Below are 18,897 nucleotides of genomic sequence, written 5' to 3'. Positions count from 1 at the left end.
AGCATCTCATAGGAGAGTCGGCAGTGGGGCTTGCTCAAACCTCAGGCAGGCTGGCTTCAGTGCTGCAGCTCATGGCAGAGCTCACATATAACCTAACAGGGTGGCTGTGCACCGATGGGGAGGCTCTGTGCTACTCCAGGACCCACTGGCCACAGCAGACCCTTCATGACATCACTCCAGCAAGAGCCTAAACCCAGCTGATACCAACCCAAAACAGTCACTTAGCCGTGTTAATTGCCTCCCTTTCAGGATTTGTGCTATCAGCTTTGTTCTGCTCTGTTTTCTCTCTTCATAAAAAGGAGGAAGAATCAAATCTCTCATTTTTTACTCCTTTATTCCAGTCTCACTTTTTTTCCCATGGTCTGGCCTTAATTTAGCAGACACTTCCCAAGCCTGGAGGATAAGTAATTGCTTTTTGGTGGCTCGCCTACCCCTTGCATCCGGGTGACTGCTTTCCCTCCCCTCTGAACGACTGGCCACCAGCCCACTGAGTGGGGCCAGGACAAAGCCCCTTGCTCACAGGCCTGGTGCCAGGGGGCTCTGGCCCCACATTCCCCACTCAAGTTAATCCCTGCCATTCCTGCATTAGGAAAGCTCCCAGATGTCTGTAGTCAAGGTGCAGATTCCTCCCTGCGTCAGTGAGGCACTCCGCACGGTTCAGGCTGCAACGGTGGAGTGAACCATGCCAAATAGATTTGTCAAGTCTGCCGCAGCTTGATTTGGTGCCATGAGGAATAGGGAGGGAGGGAAGGGGGTGGACAGACAGGGACTCTCTATTCCTCTATATACGTGCAGATATAGATGTGTGTATATATATATACACACATACATATATATACACACACATGCATATATATATATATGCACATGCACACATAGGCATATGGGGTGTATCAAACACTGCTCTGAATTTCTGCTAGCTGTGTAGGCCAAAAGCAAAGCTCTGCCATGTTATAGGTAGGTCAGCTAACATTTGCATCTTCATCAGGGAACTAAAGAAAGAGAAAATCAGTGAGTGCAGGAGTGGTGGGGAGGGGATGATACTCTGCAGAGGGTTGGGAGCTCTGACTTCCTCTTTTTCACCCCCTTGCTTCCCCTCCCTCCAGTGTTTCTGAGGAGAGCGGAGCCAAGCTTTTTCCCTGTGGAACGTGATGGCTCACCTTTGAGGCCCCAGCTGCTGGCATTCACAGCATGGGAAGCTTGAAAGGCAGGATGAAGCAGAGGAAAAGAAGATTCATACATGCTTGCAACAGGCAGGGCTGGCTGGGCTGTTATCATGCCAAGCGCTACTGCATTTCTGGGGTGGGTGGCAGTGGGAAGGCAGGAGCCCCACACTCACACCTTCCCCTTCCTGAACCATCCCTCACGGGCTTTCCTACTGCCTGGCAGCCCACTCCCCACAAAGGCCAGCCCAGCACACCCTGGACATCCCCCTGTTGAGGGGGTGATGCTCTGTCCTTGCCTGGAGCATGGGACCAGGAGGAGAGGCTAACTCAGTGACCTGGCCAGAGGTGCAGAGCTGTCTGCCTATGTGTCCCTGAGCAAGGAGATGGGGAGGAGAGCAGCCACCACTTATTGCCCCATACTCGTCCCTTACTACCCAATAGCACATCCTTATGGGACAGGGCCAAACAACTCCTGCCCCAGAAAGGCTAGTCTGGCTCTTGCCCTTCCTGCTGCATCCCCCACTGCCATCCGGGATTGATGGCCCCAGAGGTTATCTTCTGGATGCAGACACTGGTGTGTGTGTGCCGAGATCTTATCTAGTGATTTGCAAATGTCTTTAAAAAGCAACCACTCATTCCTGAACCCAAGGAAGGAAAAGAGCACCTGGCAGGATCTGACCTTTCAGTTTTGGCCATTTTCTTCACCTGACAGGATCTGGCCTTTTGTTTTTGGCTGTTTTCTTCAGACAGATTCAACTATGAGGATTTTATTGGAAAACAAAGTGCTCATCCATTCTGATCCACTTCCTTCTCTGTAGGGTCTTGAGTTCCAGCTCCTTTGTTATTTGAGCCACTCCATCTTAGTAACTGTGGAGATCATCTCCTGGGATCATCTAGTGTGGTGAGGGACTGGATGGGTTTCAGGATTCGTGTTGGGTCAGCACTGTGATGGGTGCTCTCGCTGCTTCCATTGCCCTGTGTGCAAAATGGGAGGATGCAACTGAAACATTTGCTTTGAGAGCCTGTAGAAGTCACTTGGTGACAAATGGCAGCAATATCCAGCTGGTGCATGTTTTCCATTTCCTACTTATTTTCATGGCTTTGTGCTTGCTATCAGCTAACCTTCTTGAGTGATATTCCAGGTGGATGAAAGAAGGCAAGTTGAATTGCAGCAAACAACTGAATATCTCGGCACTCCATGGAGTTGGAGATGTCAGAGGTGTTTGGTGCTGGCAGTGAATATTGAGGATGATTCTTTGGAGACCCTTGTGCTTTCTCTTTGGACCATTCCTCTGTCCTTTCAGTTCTCAGCGAGGTCGCTTGTGTTTATCTACCTGAGGAGGGAGAGAGAAGCTTTATCTTCTTTATCTGAAAAACTCAGAAAAGCTTGCATGATCAGCCAGAAGGCCACAAGTTCTGCTACCCAGAGACATCACAGCACAAAGCCTTTACCCAGAAGCCTCCCCAGGTCCCAGCCTGCTTCTGCTGCTATTGCAGGCAAGACAAAGATGTCAGGGTTTGGGAAAGGCAGCCCTGCACATTCACCCTTGGTGCAGTACCAGGGGAGGATTATAGCCCTGGCTTTCCTAGTGAGGCTGCAGCTTTGTACTTTTGGGCCTGATATCTCCTTTGCAGGCTAACAGAGTGGCTCTCATCCTGTCCCTGGCAACTCCCAGATGTGAGTGGAGCCTCTCAAAGACACAGCGCTGGCAAGCCCAGCCCAGCATGCTGTGCTGTGCCCAGACGGCTGTGCTTCCTTGTGTGTTGCCAAGTATCATTTTTCTTTTAGCTCCTTGTTCCTGGATTTAATAAATCCAGAACTATCCACCCTCCACTCAAGCCAGAATCCTCCCACCATCAAACATGCCCCATTTTATGCCTTCCCTATCTGACAAGGAAAATAATCTCCCCTACTTTTCTCCTTCATGCTTCTCTGTCTAAATCCTGAAGCCCTAATCCTGTTAGCATGCTCTGTTCCAGGGCTCTGTCTCCACAGGAGTAACATAATCCTGCAATAAATCTAGTAGGTCCAGAGAGACACATACATACGGATGAAGGCAGGGCTGCTGCCATCCCTGGCCTTCTCCCCTGCCTCCCCCAGCCACTTTCTTTAGCTCCCCAAGAAATTACATAGCGGCCAAGCAGCACAATAAATAAAGCTGGAGAGCAGTTACCTCCTGCCCCCTCCCTGACGCGATGCCTCTTCAGCTTCACAGTGCTTTCTATCTCCCTGTCCTTCATTCCTTTCACTCCAAACTGCTGTTGACACAACTCCCATACCCACTGGAATTAGTGCAGCCTCAGAAATCCCCCAGTCACCCCACAGTGGTTCCAGAATGTCAGAAATACAACTTAGAAGTGTTGGTGCAGAGGTGGCATGCGTGCGCACATGGAGAACTCGCCCAATCCTCCTCTAGCCTAGACATCATCTCCCACCGCTTGCTTTCTGCAGCAGATTAATTAAGCGGGTCAGCTTTCATTGATTATCAGTTTAATTTTACATGTAGACTCTGGCGTCTGGACTCAGACGGAAGTAAACATAAAGTGCATGGGGAGGGGATGGGCAGCTTTTTGATGCAGCAGTAAAAATTAGTTCCTTGACTGCTTCTTGGAAGGTGCTTTTAATTTGTTAATGTTTTTCCCATTCATCTTCTAGCTCTGTCGCGCTTCAGCACGTGCGCATGTGTGCTCTCTGCTGAGTGTCTATCTATCTATCTCTCTATCTATCTATCTATCTATCTATCTCCCTAAATCACAGCCAGGTTTTTTTCCTTCCTGCTGGTGTAAATTACTGTGACTTCTTATACTTCGATGGTGATATGTTGATTTACACCATTCGAAGACTTGGCTCAAAATATGTGCTGAGTGGGATGGGAAGCAGATAGATTGGGAGGAATAGCAATGTTCTATTTTGGTGAGGGGGAAGAAATCTTTGCTTTCTTGGCTCTCCCAATTTCACACATTTTCCTGCTAGTTCTTCCCATACTGTGAGTGCTAATTTGAGGCAGGATACAGAGCCTGTTCAAGTCAATGGGACTCTGTCCACAGTGTGCTTGGGCTCTGGGGTCGGTATTTGCAGTGCAGAGAAACCGTACACTCAGCAGCATCAGGACTTGCAGGCTTGCAGTGCATTTCTACTTGGAAAGGAGGCTGAGAGGCCAGGCACATGGGAGGACCCCACTTCTCTAACAGCACTAGGCACCTGCCCTCTGAAAATGGCCTATTTCTGTTATGCTGAGCAGGGTATGAAGCAGTCACTTGCTATGATCAGTTGGGACTTCTCAGAAACAAGGTTCACTGTGGCAGATCCTGCTGATGCAGCTGATCCTAGAGCTGGAACTCAGGTGCCATTTCTGCCCTCATAATTGGCAGTCCAGAGTGTCAAGGCCCCAGTTCAGAGTTACGTAGCTTGTTGAGTGTGATTTAGTCTGAGGAAATTACTGGGCCCCAAACCTAAAGCAGAATTGAAGTTGCTCTCCCTGGAAGCAGGTGGTTGGGACTAAGGTCATGTGAGAGATGCTTTCATCAATGCATGTGGTGGTGATAAAGTTTTTGGGCTCAGTCCTGCTTCTGCTTTCTGTCAAGCTTGACTTTGCAGAAGTCAGCAACAAATTAAACTGGTGTAAACTTGGATTCTGGCCCCTGATGCTTGTATGTGCGAAGTGAGCTATAAAAGAACAAAACTGGAAATATGTTCAATCAAAAAGAACAGCAAACCTCGTCAGTGACTGTTAAAGATGCTGGTCCATATGCAACCTTTGGCTTGTGGAGTCTTCAAACTGCTGATGGTGGGAAGCAAAGAGAGGTTGCCAGGAGAAGTCTCCCTTGGGGCTTGCTAACCCTAGGCATCTGCTGGGTCCACCATCAAGAGCCACCCCTGGGACAGAGGGACCTTTAGGCTGACCTGAAGTGCTGCTCCTTGTGCTAAAATAGTTGCACTGGCTCAGATAAACATTTCCTGTCCTCCGGTGTTAGGTTCAGAGGTAAGGTGTTGTGTGTCAGCTTCTGTGTTGACATAAAGCTGGAGGCTTTGCTGTGGTGTGGAAATACATCCACTGCAGCCTCTGTGTGTGCGCGTTCCCATAGGTTTACAAGACACACACACATGTACACATGCCTGGAGAGTGTTTCACAGTAACCACTCTTCTTATAGCCCTCCTGCTGGAAAAAAGGGTATTTGGTGTCTGCTGAGCAAGGAAAAGGATGGGAAGTGGGGTCAGACAGGGTAAAATAGGATATTAAAAACACATAAACCATGCTGTGTTGCTAAACGGTAGCAGCATGATATATATTCTCTGGATTACCATTTCTGCTCAAGTTCACGTCAACCCCAAATCCCAATTACCAGCCAGATTTGCAACCAAGGCCCTCTGTGGGGTGCTGCTCCCTGCCGTGGCAGGAGTGCCACCATCCTAGGCTGGATGGTGATGCGCAGAGGCAGCCCAGAGCTGGTTGTGGTGCTGCAAAGAGATGCTGACCCTTTCTGCAAACACCTTTTGTGCTGGAACCTGGGAGAAGAGCTGTGACATGTGCTGTGTGCAGGCCTAGAGTGGTGGGATGCTTATAAAATACTTCTTAAATGCTATTCAAGGTGAGAGGTCAGGATATCTCACTCCTCTTTCTGTCCCGGATCACAGGGATCTGCAGTTGAATTGACTCTTGCCTCCAACAGATGATTGGTGCTAGAGATTGCAACCTCCTGCTTCACTCTGAGATAAACTTACTGGAGCTCCTGTGCTTAGCACAGTGTATGCAGGGTAGGAGCCTGCAGAAGAGCCCAGCCAACATCTCAGTGAGGATGCAGCTCCTGTCTGAGTCTGGAGGATGCTTATCCCTGTCCTCTCAACCCCTGAGAGCCTCCATGCTTAGAGGGAAAGCAGGCAATGCCTGCAGCCTTGGTCTGTGAGCTTTAGTGCTTTATGCTGGGGCAGAGAAAGGGTTGAAAATTATCCTCAGGTTGGGTATTTTGTCTTTCTCCACTATGGCTCTGCAGCCTGAAACAGAAACATAAGTATCTAGTCCTTGTCCAGCCTATTAAAATGGGCAGGAGGGGTGGATTTAACATCCATCTGGTAGTTATTGATTACAGCCATCTGGTAAAGCAGCAGCCTTTTCATATCATGTCGGATCATAAACTCTCCTGAAAAACTGTCTCTGTGTGGCAGGCTGTATGTGTGTAGGAGAGGCAGGGGCGAGGGGCTGGCTGGGACAGGAGCTTGTTGCCCCAGGCAGAGGAGGCATCCTCCCTGCTCTTGCTGCTGCTTGCACACAGTGTGTCCCAGTGGTGCTCTGTGCAAGGATGTCAGCCCATTTACCCATGGAGAGGAGACAAAGATCTCACGTAGCATTCAGGGACATCTGGCCTTTTGCGTTGGAGCAGCTTTCAGTTTGGGGGTGATCTCAAAGCATCTGTAGCCTTATAGCTCGATTTACTATGAGAGGCAGCAGGGCAGCAAGCTCCTGGTTCTCCTGCCTGATGGAGGAGTCCATTCAGCATGCTGTCCTGCCAGCACCTCAGCATTCCCTGCCTGCCCCTGGGTGCTTGCCCTGGCTGGAGGCTGGCGCTGCCCATAAAGCCTCTTCTTGCTTTACCCTGCTGAGATTATTTTGTCTGCTGATCTGGTTATTTCTTTCTATGTGGAGAAGACGTAACCATATTTGTGCCCCCTCTCCCTTGCAGACATTTCAGGCCAATGAGGATGCCACGGAAGTGGTTCTCAACAAGATCCACAGCCCGGTGCTCACACGCTTTGTGCGCATCCGTCCCCAGAGCTGGCACAACGGCATCGCCCTGAGGCTGGAGTTGTATGGCTGCCGCATCACCGGTGAGGGTCCACTGTCCTTGGTCTCAAGCCCTCCTCTCTGTCCCTCCAGCAGCCTGTCCTGGGGTGCCGTTCCCACAGTTGTCGTGGTTGCTTGGGGTGGGAATGGTGACACCGGGAGGCACCCATCCCAAGGCATACACTTGGGGGACAGGCACCCAGTCCCTGGAGGCAAAGTGCTTAAACCTGCAGGGAAACCCACAAGCACTCCCTTGCAACTGCCCTGACTGTTCATGCCCTTTCCTTTCCTGCAGATTCACCCTGCTCCAACTTGCTGGGAATGCTCTCCGGCCTCATCCCTGACTCTCAGATCTCAGCCTCTTCGACCAGAGGCTATGACTGGTCTCCCAGCATGGCCCGCCTGGTGAGCAGCCGCTCGGGCTGGTTTCCCCGTGTCCCCCAAGCCCAGCCCGGGGAGGAGTGGCTGCAGGTGGACCTTGGCGTTCCGAAGAACGTCAGAGGCGTCATTATCCAGGGGGCTCGTGGAGGGGATAGTGTGACAACCACAGAGTCCCGCTCCTTTGTGAAGAAGTTTAAGGTGGCTTACAGCATGAATGGGAAGGACTGGGACTTCATCCAGGACCCCAAAACAATGCAAGCCAAGGTAGGCGCTGCCTGGAGCCGCTGTAAAATGAGCTGTGTTTCTGGCTATTTTCAGTCTGCTTAATGTGGTCCTGGGAAACTGGCTGTGTCTCCTCACTAAGAGACTCTGGGAATTTGGGTTGTCACTGTGAAATCCAAGGTTGTGTCCTCTGGTCCTGCTCATCAGCTGTACTAGAGGCTGTAGTTCCACCTTGCACCAGGGATGGCAATTTTCCTTCATATCTTGTTGTGCACCAGACCTGGGGATGTGGGCATCACCTTCTGGTCCTCCCAGCTCCTGCAGGTCAGAGTCCAAAAGTTTTTGTCTTCGATTTTGTTTGGCACAAACTAATTACATATTCTAAGGGGAAAGCTGTTGTAGCTTGCATCTCTGGAAGAGGAAGATGAATCACAACTTCTCTTTGGGAAATTTGCTGTACTAAAGTCCCTTTTGCCATACTGGCATGACCCTTAAATTCCCTGTATCATCGGAGTTCCCCATAATCTTTCTGCTTAGCAGTCTGGGAGTGACAGGGGGCTTAAGGAATAAATGAATTCTCTGCTACTGCCTGTTCTGTTTCTATGCAAACTCATCTGCTTCTGAAAATTTGGGTAAGTTTTAATTTTTCCTGATCCTACAAATGAGTCTTAGAAGGCCTGATGCTATCTATAGCCTTCTGCACAGACTTGAGTTCATGCATGGAAGCTAAAAAGCATCAGTACTTGGACTGCGAGGAAAACTGAGCATTCACAATATCCTAGAATACGCAGTAGCTTCTGTATTTGCCAAAGGACAACTGTGATCTTATGTATATGTGAAGCCAGCAGATATTCCCCAGGCTTCCCCTGCATGGCTTGGATCAGAATCCGACCCCTGGAAATAAAGCAGAGGCCAAGTGAGATTGTGCAAGTTTCTTAGGAACAGCCTGTCTGGTCCTCTTGAAACTGAGGAGGAGCAGCCCAATATCTGCTTAGCCGGACTCAATGGCCTGGAGTCGGACAGCTGAAATGTTTCAGGCTGGCTCTATCCAGCCAGACCCAAATTGCCAAGTCTGGTGGAGAGCATGTGGGATGCGCAGATTATCTGCCTTTTCTCTCTCTCTCTCTTAGCTTTTTGAAGGCAACATCCACTACGATATCCCTGAAGTCCGGAGGTTTGACCCTGTTCCTGCACAGTACATCCGAGTGTACCCAGAGAGGTGGTCCCCAGCAGGAATAGGAATGCGCCTGGAGGTGCTGGGCTGCGACTGGACAGGTAAGAGCTCCTATGCGTCTGCCCACTGGCTGCACTGGGGATGCAGCAAGCACTAAACCAGCAAGGTGCAAGTGTAAGGTTATTTCTCTCCCTGTTATCCCACCTCAGGGCCATGCCATGGCAAGGAGATTGAAGCCACGAGGGCAGGACCTGCAGTGTGTCCAGACCCCATCTTTTTACTTCTGCCTTAAAAAGAACTGGTCTTGATGCAGGATGTCCCTCTCATTAAACTCCATGTGGCAATCCTTTTGCAGACAAAGTTGGGGATTTAACTCTGTGATGTCTCTACGAGATCCCTAGGACAAGAGAAGTTGGTTCACTTTCACCCACCTGTTTTTCACAAGTGGTGTGCCTTGCAGCCACCACTGTTTTTAATACAGAGGGGAAAACTGTCTAGCACACTCACTGACATCAGTAGAGGTTGTGCCTCTGACCCTCTGAGGCTCAACAGTGATTGATTGCTCCATAGTTTTATCCCCAAAACCTAAAAATGCACCCTACAGCTAACTGGGTGTGATGCTTGTTTTTCAGTGCCAGGGGCTAGTTGATCTTTTTTTTTAATCTATTTTATTTTTTAATAATCTACTTAAATCTGAATCTGGTATCCAGATGTCAGTGATAAGGAGGTAAGATTTCCATTTTATAAGCACATCTGTAGAAGGAATTTTCTTGTAAGAATTCCCATTCTGGGAAGCTTAAAGGACACAGAGGGTTTTTTCTACCCTTTTGTAGAGTCTTTGCTACCCTTTGCTCCTCTGGTGTGCTGTGAGATGCATTACAGACTACAGCAAATCACACAACACACCTACACACAATTACTAATGATCATTTGTCACGTTTGAAGTCAATGGCAGATCTCCCCCAGGACTGGGAATCCACTGTAGATGATCTAAACTTTAAATCAAGATTAGATCTTAATTTAAATCTTACAACATTTTTGGGATGTTGTAGGAGAAGCAGGCACTGTGGCTTTCATGCAAGCAGCGGGAGCCAAGGCTCCATGCCGAAGTGGTCTCCATAGAATCATAGAATGGTTAGGGTTGGAAAGGACCTTAAGATCATCAAGTTCCAACCCCCCTGCCATGGGCAGGGACACCTCTCTCTAAACCATATTACCCAAGGTCTCGTCCAACCTGGACTTGAACACTGCCAGGGACGGAGCATTCACAACCTCCCTGGGCAACCACAGAACTGTTCGGGCAGCTCCCCCATTGCTGCTTCCTGCAGCTCCTGGGAGTCTCCCACTGCCAGATCTCTGCAGGACATTGCTGGCTGGTGGATCACAGTGTGCATCACTGCCACAAAGGGGGGCAGCTGCACAGTACCTCCAACCATGTACATGTCAGCCCCTCCATTGCATTCCTCCAAACTAAGAAGAGGGGCTTGGCATCCTCAACTTGTGCTATTTTTGGTCCAAATTTTCTTTTACAGCAATGTTCCCACTCAGTTTCAATATCAGCAGCAACAGCCCATGTTTTTTCCAGGCAGGGTGCTTTATGGTCATTTCCCAGTCTGGCTAATCATTTGCACATTGTAATGTTTAAAACTCAACTGCCAAGTCATAAATATTCGTAGCTTTATTGATCTAGAGGCATTCAGCTTTGTAATCAGAGCTGGGCTTGTAATCTTGTGGCTTCACCATGTTATAAAAAGCATTTGTATCCATGATGCAACCTGGGGAGCAGAGATAGCCCATGGCATTATCTGCATGCTAAATCCAGGCTGGCTACATGCAGCAGTTCTTGACAGTGCCAAGATATAGCCCTCCTTTGCTGGGAGGACCCAGGCACATCACAGAACTGGCTCTGAAAACCCAATCGCACTTGCTTGGGCACAAGATTAAGGGATGGATTAAAATAAACTGATTTAAAACGTTTTCAAGTGAGGGCCTAAGCCTGTGTTTACCCTACCCAGCTGCTTCTATTTCTTATCAGCAAGGACGCATCTTAATCACTGCGTCAAACAGGTAACTTAACAGCAACTGTGCGTACGCACTAGTTGGCTAGTAACTCAAAAATCGGGAAACAGGCAGTCAGGAATCGGCTTCTTTCAAAGACCTGCCAAAATTTTCCCTCTGAAGAGTGGAGATTGATGAATGTTCACTTGCAGCTGGTTTTCTCTCTTTTGAAGTTCCAAACATCTGGTTTCAATTGCTCAGTGACTTTGCATTTTGATCAGCGGTTACCACCAGTTGCACAGACACTTGCAGGGCCAGGGAGAGAGAAAGCGAGCAAGCAAGACCTCTCTTTTTCACTTTCCATTTCACACATGATGTTGTCCTGCCTGCTGTGTTCATTATCTCTTGTAACCATCGTGTTGCAGCTCTGCCATGGTAACTGATTCTTCAAGATATATTTCTGCGGCTTGTCTAGGGCAATGCAACACTGTTGATTTACATCCGCTCAGCATCTGTGTCCGTATGGGACTTGGCTTTCAAGGTCCTTCCACATTTTCACATTTCAGCTATAAATCTCAGTATACGAGAGCAACAGCCTAAAAAAAATTGTACCACCAGCTCTAAATAACTTGCAGCTTTTGATATGTTACCTTCACCTGCTGCTCTTTCTTTTTTCTTTTCTTTTTTATGGCATTTTTCTGTGCCTGGCTGCTTACAATTTTCTTCTTTGTTGAATCTGGAGTTTTATGGGTTTGTAACAAATTTGAACTTACAAATTAAAAGACTTTGATGTTGTTTGGTATTTTATCCTGAACAAAAGACAACCACTGGAAAGAAAAAAAAAAACCCTGAGAGTTTATGTGCAACATGTTTAATAACAGGAAAATGAAAGGGCAGAAAGGAACCTATGGAAAATATTCAATGTATTTAGCCATTTCCTCCTGCTTCTGGCTTATTAAATGATATCCTGAAGGGTGCCAACAAAGAAACACAATCACACACAACTGAGCAAAGCAGCCTCTTTTTAAAAACGGAAAGAATCAAGCCTGCTGAACTCCAGTTAATGCACCCATAAAAGGAGAGCCTGCTGGAACCTAATGTCATTTACTGTTGATCTTAATATCCTTCCCTTTCTTGCTTAAATTTCCCCTGACACCTGCTTGGAGGTTGTTTCACACAGGCTGTGTTGGAGAGAGGGAAATTGGACAGAGACCCTTTGAAAGTGTAGTCAGGAGCCCGGAGTGTGAAACCAGATGCTTTCTGCAGCGAGCCAGAGCGCAATAGGGGATCCTCGGGGTCCGTTTGCGGTTACGTCATTTGTGGGTTTGAGTGACTTGTTTTATAAATTGGCACAATTGGTGGGAATGTTGTGTGTGCTTTTTTTAACGCGTCATGTGCCTTTCTGAAAGGAAAAGGCGTCTTGCCTGTGGTCCCTGTTACCCAGCAATGGCAGCCAAGCGGATTGCCAGCACCCGTGTACATTAAAAAATTAAGAGGAAAAAGTAGCGTGTATGTCTAGAGGAGAGCCTCATCCAAAGGGAACTCTAAATCAAAGGAACTCCCATATGGAAACAGCCGGTTCACTTGAAGTTCAAACTATGCTGACATTTCTAGCATGTGGAAATTTCATGGTATTCTTGTTCTGTCTCTTCCTGCCATTATAAGAACACAAGAAAAAGATTTTTTTTCTTTATTTCCTCCTACCTAGGCTTTTTATACTGCCTATTGAAATAGCATCTCTACTCCATTCTTTTTCAGATGTAAAGCCCACAGCAGAGACGCTGGTGCCCACTTTGAAGAGTGAAGAGACCACCACCCCATATCCAACTTATGAAGAAGCAACCGAGTGTGGTGATAGCTGTGGAGAAGAGGAGGGTATGTATCAGAGCAGCACATCTTTATCTCAGTAGATGATGAGTTAAGAGCTAAGCAAATACTCTTTATCTTCCCATTAGCTCCTATATATGGGGCTGATTCCTGGAAAGCTTAGAGTAATATTATTAGTGATAGGCCAAGATTAAAAAAAAATCACAAACAGAACCTGCCAGAATCTGATAAGTTATATCAAGGAAGGATGCAAGAGCAAGAGATAGCAGCTAATTCAGTCCGTAGGGTGCAAGACTTGACTTGAAGAGCTGCTCTCCCAGCCTCCTTACGTGACCTGAAGAAACTCACTTAGTGCCCTGTTTAGAACCACCTCCATTCCAGATCCCCTTGGCTGGGTGTCATAAATTCAGAATGTGATTCATGGGAGAGATTCAGACTGCCTGGTATGTAGGGCTCCTTTTGCAGTGGTCACAACTGTGAGAGTAAATCACATGTAGAGAAGGCTGATGTCCTGAACATCTATATGTTAAGGATCGTCTTCCCTAATAACAGCTGCCTAAAATTCAGGAGGACAATCTGGGCTCCCTGTGCAGGCAGCAGAGAGAGAAACACTAATTTCAGGCAGGAGATTGTCCTTCCAGCCTTAGATGGCTGTCAGATATACAGGGAACGGTTTGGTATCTCTGGCACTTGCCTGCCTCTTCCGACTGTAGAAGAGGTTGAATGTTAGTTTAGGCTACATGCTAAGAGTCAGTGCTGGGAGGAACTGATATTCTCTGCCTCAGATTCCTCCGTGTAGAAGCAGACATTCTGTTCTTCTGCTCCTTGCAAGGGAGATGTGAGCATCTAAAGCTTGTGAAATGTGCAGATTAAGGGGAGAGGGCTTAGCAGAGCCAAGCAGGGTTAGTTGTACAGTGCATTGTGTAGGAGGTACATGCCTCTGGGCAGGACAGCAGAGCCTGGACCTCAGCACTGGGCCTGGGGCATATACACCAAGACTTCAGCAAGACATCTCATGAGGAAAGGCTATCCTCTGAGACAGCTCCTAGGGCTTCTGTCATTTCAGCTTCCAGTCCCAGAGAAAAAAATAACGGGTTTTGAAATAAATATATTTTTTAAAGGACAATAATTGGCTTTTTCACACCTCCCATCAGGACTCTGCTGTAGTTGCGTTCTGGAAATGCAAGTTGCAGAAGTAGCTTAAAGGGCCTGATTCTTATTGCTCTGCCTCAGTGATAAGCCTGTGCAGCCCTGCTACCATTGAGGCACTTGGGAAACTGCCAAGAGGATATTTAGGCCAGTAATAGTCACTGCAGGAACACGATTCCTGGGTGCAGTCCAGGGCAAGACAGCGACTACAGTATGTTGTGGAGCGTGGAACCAGCCTCCCCATCAGCTTCCCTCAGATTTAGCAACAATTTTCATTCTCATACTTCATAAACAATGAGTATATTTCTCTGGACAATCAGATTTATGACAGCCAAACAGAAACAATGCTTCTCTCCAGGGTATGAGATTAGATTGGAATAAAAGGATCCATGATCTCCATTGTTTTATTTCAGAGTGGGAGCATGTAAAGAAAGCCCTCGGCTCCTCACAGCAGAGTTCTGATGCCTATCGCTTGAGTCACTCACCTCCTTCTGGCTATCGCTAACTATGTGGGCACTGTGATTTAAAACTTCCTCTTTGCTCAAGAAAAACCCTGCCTGTAATTGGGCTGTGACATGCATGTCTACTGAGTGCTTGGAATGGTCTCAGACCATTTCTGTGCCTTATGGCTGCTTCCCCAACCAAAGGAGCTAGCAGCTGCCTTGCTGCTACATGCAGCCCTTGGCATGTGCCCTCCTGCCTACAGACCTGTCTCTGCGGGAAGGCTCTCCAGAGCTTTTAAAGCTGTTGACACAGGGGAATTAGCTCTGCTCCTGTTTCACGGATGAAAAGTTAAATGACTTGCCCAAAGACCATGTACTGAGTCCATAGTGGAGCTAGAAATAGAAGCTGGCTTCTTTCACTCAGAATCCAAAACCTTGAGCTCATGGTGGCCTCACATTTCCCCTGGTGGCATTTCCACAAGAAGGTAGGAAGTGGTGAGTGACAGCTCACCACGTTGACAGACAGCTCCTGTCTGGTGCAAGTGGCTAGATCTGTCACTGAGGAGATGGGTTTTTGGAGCACTTGAGATTCTCCTTTTGGAGCCAAAGCAGGAACTGATGAGCACAGGGCACTCAGGAAGCACTCTTCCCTGACATTTAAGAAGGCATTTAATATTTGACCGCTCTAGGGGGTGAATAGAAGGTGCTGATTAGAGTCTGGAAGCATTTGGTCCTTGCTTTTATATTTGCTTAGTTTGGTGGATTAGCAGCAGGACGTGGGGCGAGTATTTTGATGGTGCAGAACTTAAGGCTGATCCCTGGAGCTGATGAAATGTGAGATAGGTTAAAAGCATCAGTGTGAATGAGATTTCATGCTTTCGTCAGTATTTATGGCTTGCAAGCTATTTTAGTTTTGGGTTGTTTTTTTAATAGCAACCCTTCATGGGTAGGTCATTTTTTAAACCAACTTTATTTTGCTTCTATTTCTTTTTATAAGATTTCCACCTTCCTGCAAACTTCAACTGCAACTTTGACCTCCCTGAAGACCTCTGTGGTTGGTCACACGACTTGGCAACGGGTTATACGTGGTCTTTACAGCCTACAAACACCTGGACTGGCAACTCTGAACCAAGCCCTGAGACTGTGCCTGGTAAGATGGTGAATATCAAAGCAGGGAAGAGGGAGCTAATGGGGCTTTTTCCGTCTGAACAGTATGACTGATTATTGCACAGCTATCAAGAGCTGTGAATGCTGTGCAGAGCTGAACATTTTCTTTTGTGGAAGCTTTCAGATTCTTTGCTACATGGTTCATGACTTATTTATAGGAGTGTGACCACTGGCACTGAATTATACTATCCTCTTGAGATAGTCTTGAGTCAGACACTGGACTTTGAATCCCCTGTGACTGTGAAGGCTAGCCTGGGCTTTCTTCCACATAGGACCCAAGGTTTTTCCCCAGAATGCATTTCCTTTTTCGTTAGAGATGCATTTCTTCCTCCCATATGTTGCTCGGATTGCTTATAGTCTTCAGCTATTCTGCACTCTGGGCTTGCACAGGCTGGATTTCAGCCTCCTCCAAGTGAAGGATGAGCTAAGCCCTAAAAATGCTGTAATATGCCAGCGTCTTGCTGTTTGACTTTTGCTCTTTTTTTCTTCTGTACTTTGGAAGCAGAAGATTTGCCTAATTTATGGCGGCCCTCACTGATGCTCTGGCATGGGTTGGAAGGGAGCCTGCCTCTGGCAGTGTGGTTGACAGATTAAGTTCTTCAGCTTCACATCTTGGAACTAGCCTTGGGACTCATGCCCTTTCTTTACCCTCACTGACTTTGTGGCACTGGTGGCATGAAGAATATTTGCCAGTTCCTTACAACAGTAGGCTGTGTCACTACAGCATCACTTCTCTTCACTATCAGTCATTGCTTAAGACTCCCCCAAGGAGAGCTGGCTTCTCTTACCTCTCTTCAGCTCTACCCCGTGACTCCAGTGTCTGCATGTCGTGTGCCCAGGGAGGCATGCATGCTGAGGGCTCCTCTGTGCCCTCCCCAGTAAAGGTTGAGTCTTGAGACGAAAACACGCAGGCGAACCTGTTAGCCACCTGGCAGAGGCGCTGGCCAGATTGGCAGTGCTGCCAGCCAGTTGGAAAGCTGTGCAGCCAACACCTGGTAGGCAGTGCTAAAGAGGAAAATATGTATTCCAGAAACATATGGGAAGAGGAGAATCTGCTACATCTCCACACACAAATCACCCCCACACAAATGCACACATCATTTCTCTCTTCGGCTCCTGAGGTGCTCGGCATTTTTCTAAGAGACATGGAAATGCTGTAAGTGCAGCCTGTGTGGACATCTGACAAATTCTTCGGCGTGACACAGGGACACAGCATCTGCTATGGGGAAAAATATTTTCATATTTCAAGTGTTTATCTCTTCAGCATTTGAGTGCTTTAGAAGATTAGTATCTGGAGCTCAGTGGAGCCTCAGGCAACAGGAGAGAACACTTACAGCCAGGCCCAGACTTAATAACCCTCCCCATCTCATTCGCTGTAATAATGTTTAATTAATATAAGCCTCCTGCAAGTAGGATAAAAATTACTTATTTTTATAACTCAGACTCAATTTTTCATTTCATTTCCTCTCCCCCGAGTCTCCCTACAATTAGCTGGCCATAGTTTCTTGGAAGACTGTGTACGTGCGCATGTGTATGCACAGCCTGAGAGAGGCTGGTAATGCCTCAGACAGCTCAGCATGCAGTTCTGGTTTTTACCCTTCTGGTTTTTACCCTTTCTTCTCTTTCCTAGTTAGTTATGAATTGGAAAACTTCATCACTGAACCCGGGGAACATTTTCCTACTGACTGCAATGATCCGGTTTTGTGCCAGGTCTCTCTTACAGTGCTGGGCTAAGCTGGGCACTGAAGCACTAATAAGGCAGGGGCACTGGAACCCTGCCTGGCAGATCAACTGGCTCTGTACAGGCAGAGGAAGAGGAGGAGGTAGCAGCTCCAGGGGGCTGAAGTGACTTGCCCATGGTGGTGGGAGAAGTCAGCAGCAGACACCAGTCACAGGCTGAAGGATGGCTGTTGGCACTGCCATGCTGCAGCCTTGCCCACACAGAGCAGGGCTGCAGAAGGGCTGACATGCAAAGGCATCACTGCCATGCCTCGCTTTGGTCTGCTCTTAGAAATTAAGGCGACACAAAAGGAAACAACTATTTGCTTTTTTCCTCCCCACAAAGCTTCTAAAAGCAACTTGAAAAACATAAAAAAGAGGCAATGCCAGCCCCTCGGTGGGGACAGAATCGAAGCATTGTTCGGTTCACACTCCCCCATTCTTCCCCTGCCTTTCCCTCGCACTCCCTCCAGCACTTTGTTTCTACTTAGAAAATCCATCCTCAGACTCCAGGGAGTAAAGAATGAAAAGGCCTTGTTCGGGGTGGTCTTTTCTTGTGAATTCCCCACCCTGGGGTGAGCAGTTGGGTGAAGGAGAGCAGCTGTGCTTGGTTTAGGGGCAGGGCAAAAGCTAACGGGAACTCAAAGCTGCTGGAGCCCAATTTACTCTGATTTAAAGCTGCTGGCCTGGGCTAGAGGCCGTGGCTGCTCCATGGTAGCAAGGAAATGTGCTGTGCCTTTAAGAGCCATGTGGGAGGTGTTTCTGTTTCTTCTGAAAATGGCAAAACAAAAATTAAAATTAAAAGGGGAGCAAAATAATAATAATGAAAGGAGGAGCCTGGCTCAGTCTGCATGAGAGAAAGGGGGAGGAAATGACCATGGTGAAATATCCTCTGTGAGGCACTTGATTAGAAAAGTCTGCTGAGAGACAGGCCTGAATTCCTCAGATATCTCCCAGTTTCATGTTATGCGCTGGATGCAATTCCTCCTCATCTTTGGCATGGAGAACTTCTTGAGACTGACAAGACACCCACTGCTCTCATCCCACTATTTTTATTTCCAAGATACTCTTTCAGGCAGCTCTGCGTTTCTTTTTTTAGCCCTGTGTTCCTTGGGCTCTTCACACCATGGATTAGCTCCACGTCCTCTCTTGCAGGCTCCCATTACGTGTCTGGGGACCCCGTTGGTGGAAGTGGACCAAAAGTGCTCAACTCAGCAGAAACCCAGCATGGTTCCAGCTGTTACCCTGCCCTTTGCAAGCCTAGAAAATACCGTTGCTCCCTTTTCCATGCCCCCCACAAGGAATTGCCAGGATTTTTCCCTCTGTGTGTTTTCAGATGTTTCCCGTCTGTAGAAAGATTCCCCTTAGCTGCACCTAGCACGCTTCGAGGAGCAACAAGTTCAGGTTTCAATGAGGCTTCATCCTCCTGTCCTGCTGCACGCAATGGCAATGTGCCATTGATGTCAAGATAGAGGTCTTAAGACCTGAAAATAAATCTGGGTTGGCAAGTTGAGCACAGCTCTTCACCATGGTCTTGATCCTGAAGGGTATAAAAATCCTGGCTCATATCCTTAGCTGGTAGGTGCGTCTGCATTGCTTCTCAGTGATGCTACGCTAATAGGCCAGCACTGCAGAGCTGGAATTGCTGTGTTTTGCCCATTTTTTTTCCCCTCCCCTTTTCTTGCAATCAGTGAGTAAATACCCTGTGGTCCTAGAAGAACACTGTGAGGTTGCACCTCTACCACACACTGCTTCTCCATCGGGTGAACGCGGTGTCAGAGTTCAGGGCCCTGGCAGCGTTGTGAACCCGCTGTTGTTTGGGTGTTGGCAGCTGTACATGCACACAGAAAAGGAAGCCGTTTTAACCTTG

General features: G+C 47.8%; 1 protein-coding gene across 7 annotated transcripts in view; it reads left to right on the top strand.

The window, feature by feature from the left end:
- NRP2 (neuropilin 2) overlaps positions 1-18,897 on the top strand; it is an 87,904-nt gene that overhangs the window by 38,348 nt on the left and 30,659 nt on the right. For all 7 annotated transcript variants that reach the window (XM_061378307.1, XM_061378317.1, XM_061378297.1 and 4 more), the window contains 5 exons: positions 6,847-6,991; positions 7,243-7,592; positions 8,681-8,825; positions 12,481-12,597; positions 15,139-15,291. In XM_061378307.1, coding sequence (XP_061234291.1) covers positions 6,847-6,991; positions 7,243-7,592; positions 8,681-8,825; positions 12,481-12,597; positions 15,139-15,291 — 910 coding nt within the window. The remainder of the gene's footprint in view (positions 1-6,846; positions 6,992-7,242; positions 7,593-8,680; positions 8,826-12,480; positions 12,598-15,138; positions 15,292-18,897) is intronic.

This window comes from Neopsephotus bourkii, unplaced genomic scaffold (assembly GCF_033783945.1).
Source record: "Neopsephotus bourkii isolate Nb327-2 ecotype Australia unplaced genomic scaffold, CSIRO-AGI_Nbou_v1 NB_196, whole genome shotgun sequence".
NCBI classification, from domain to species: Eukaryota; Metazoa; Chordata; class Aves; order Psittaciformes; family Psittacidae; genus Neopsephotus; species Neopsephotus bourkii.
The sequence above is the reverse complement of the archived record's forward strand: the minus strand, read 5'-3'. Positions and strand labels throughout refer to the sequence as shown.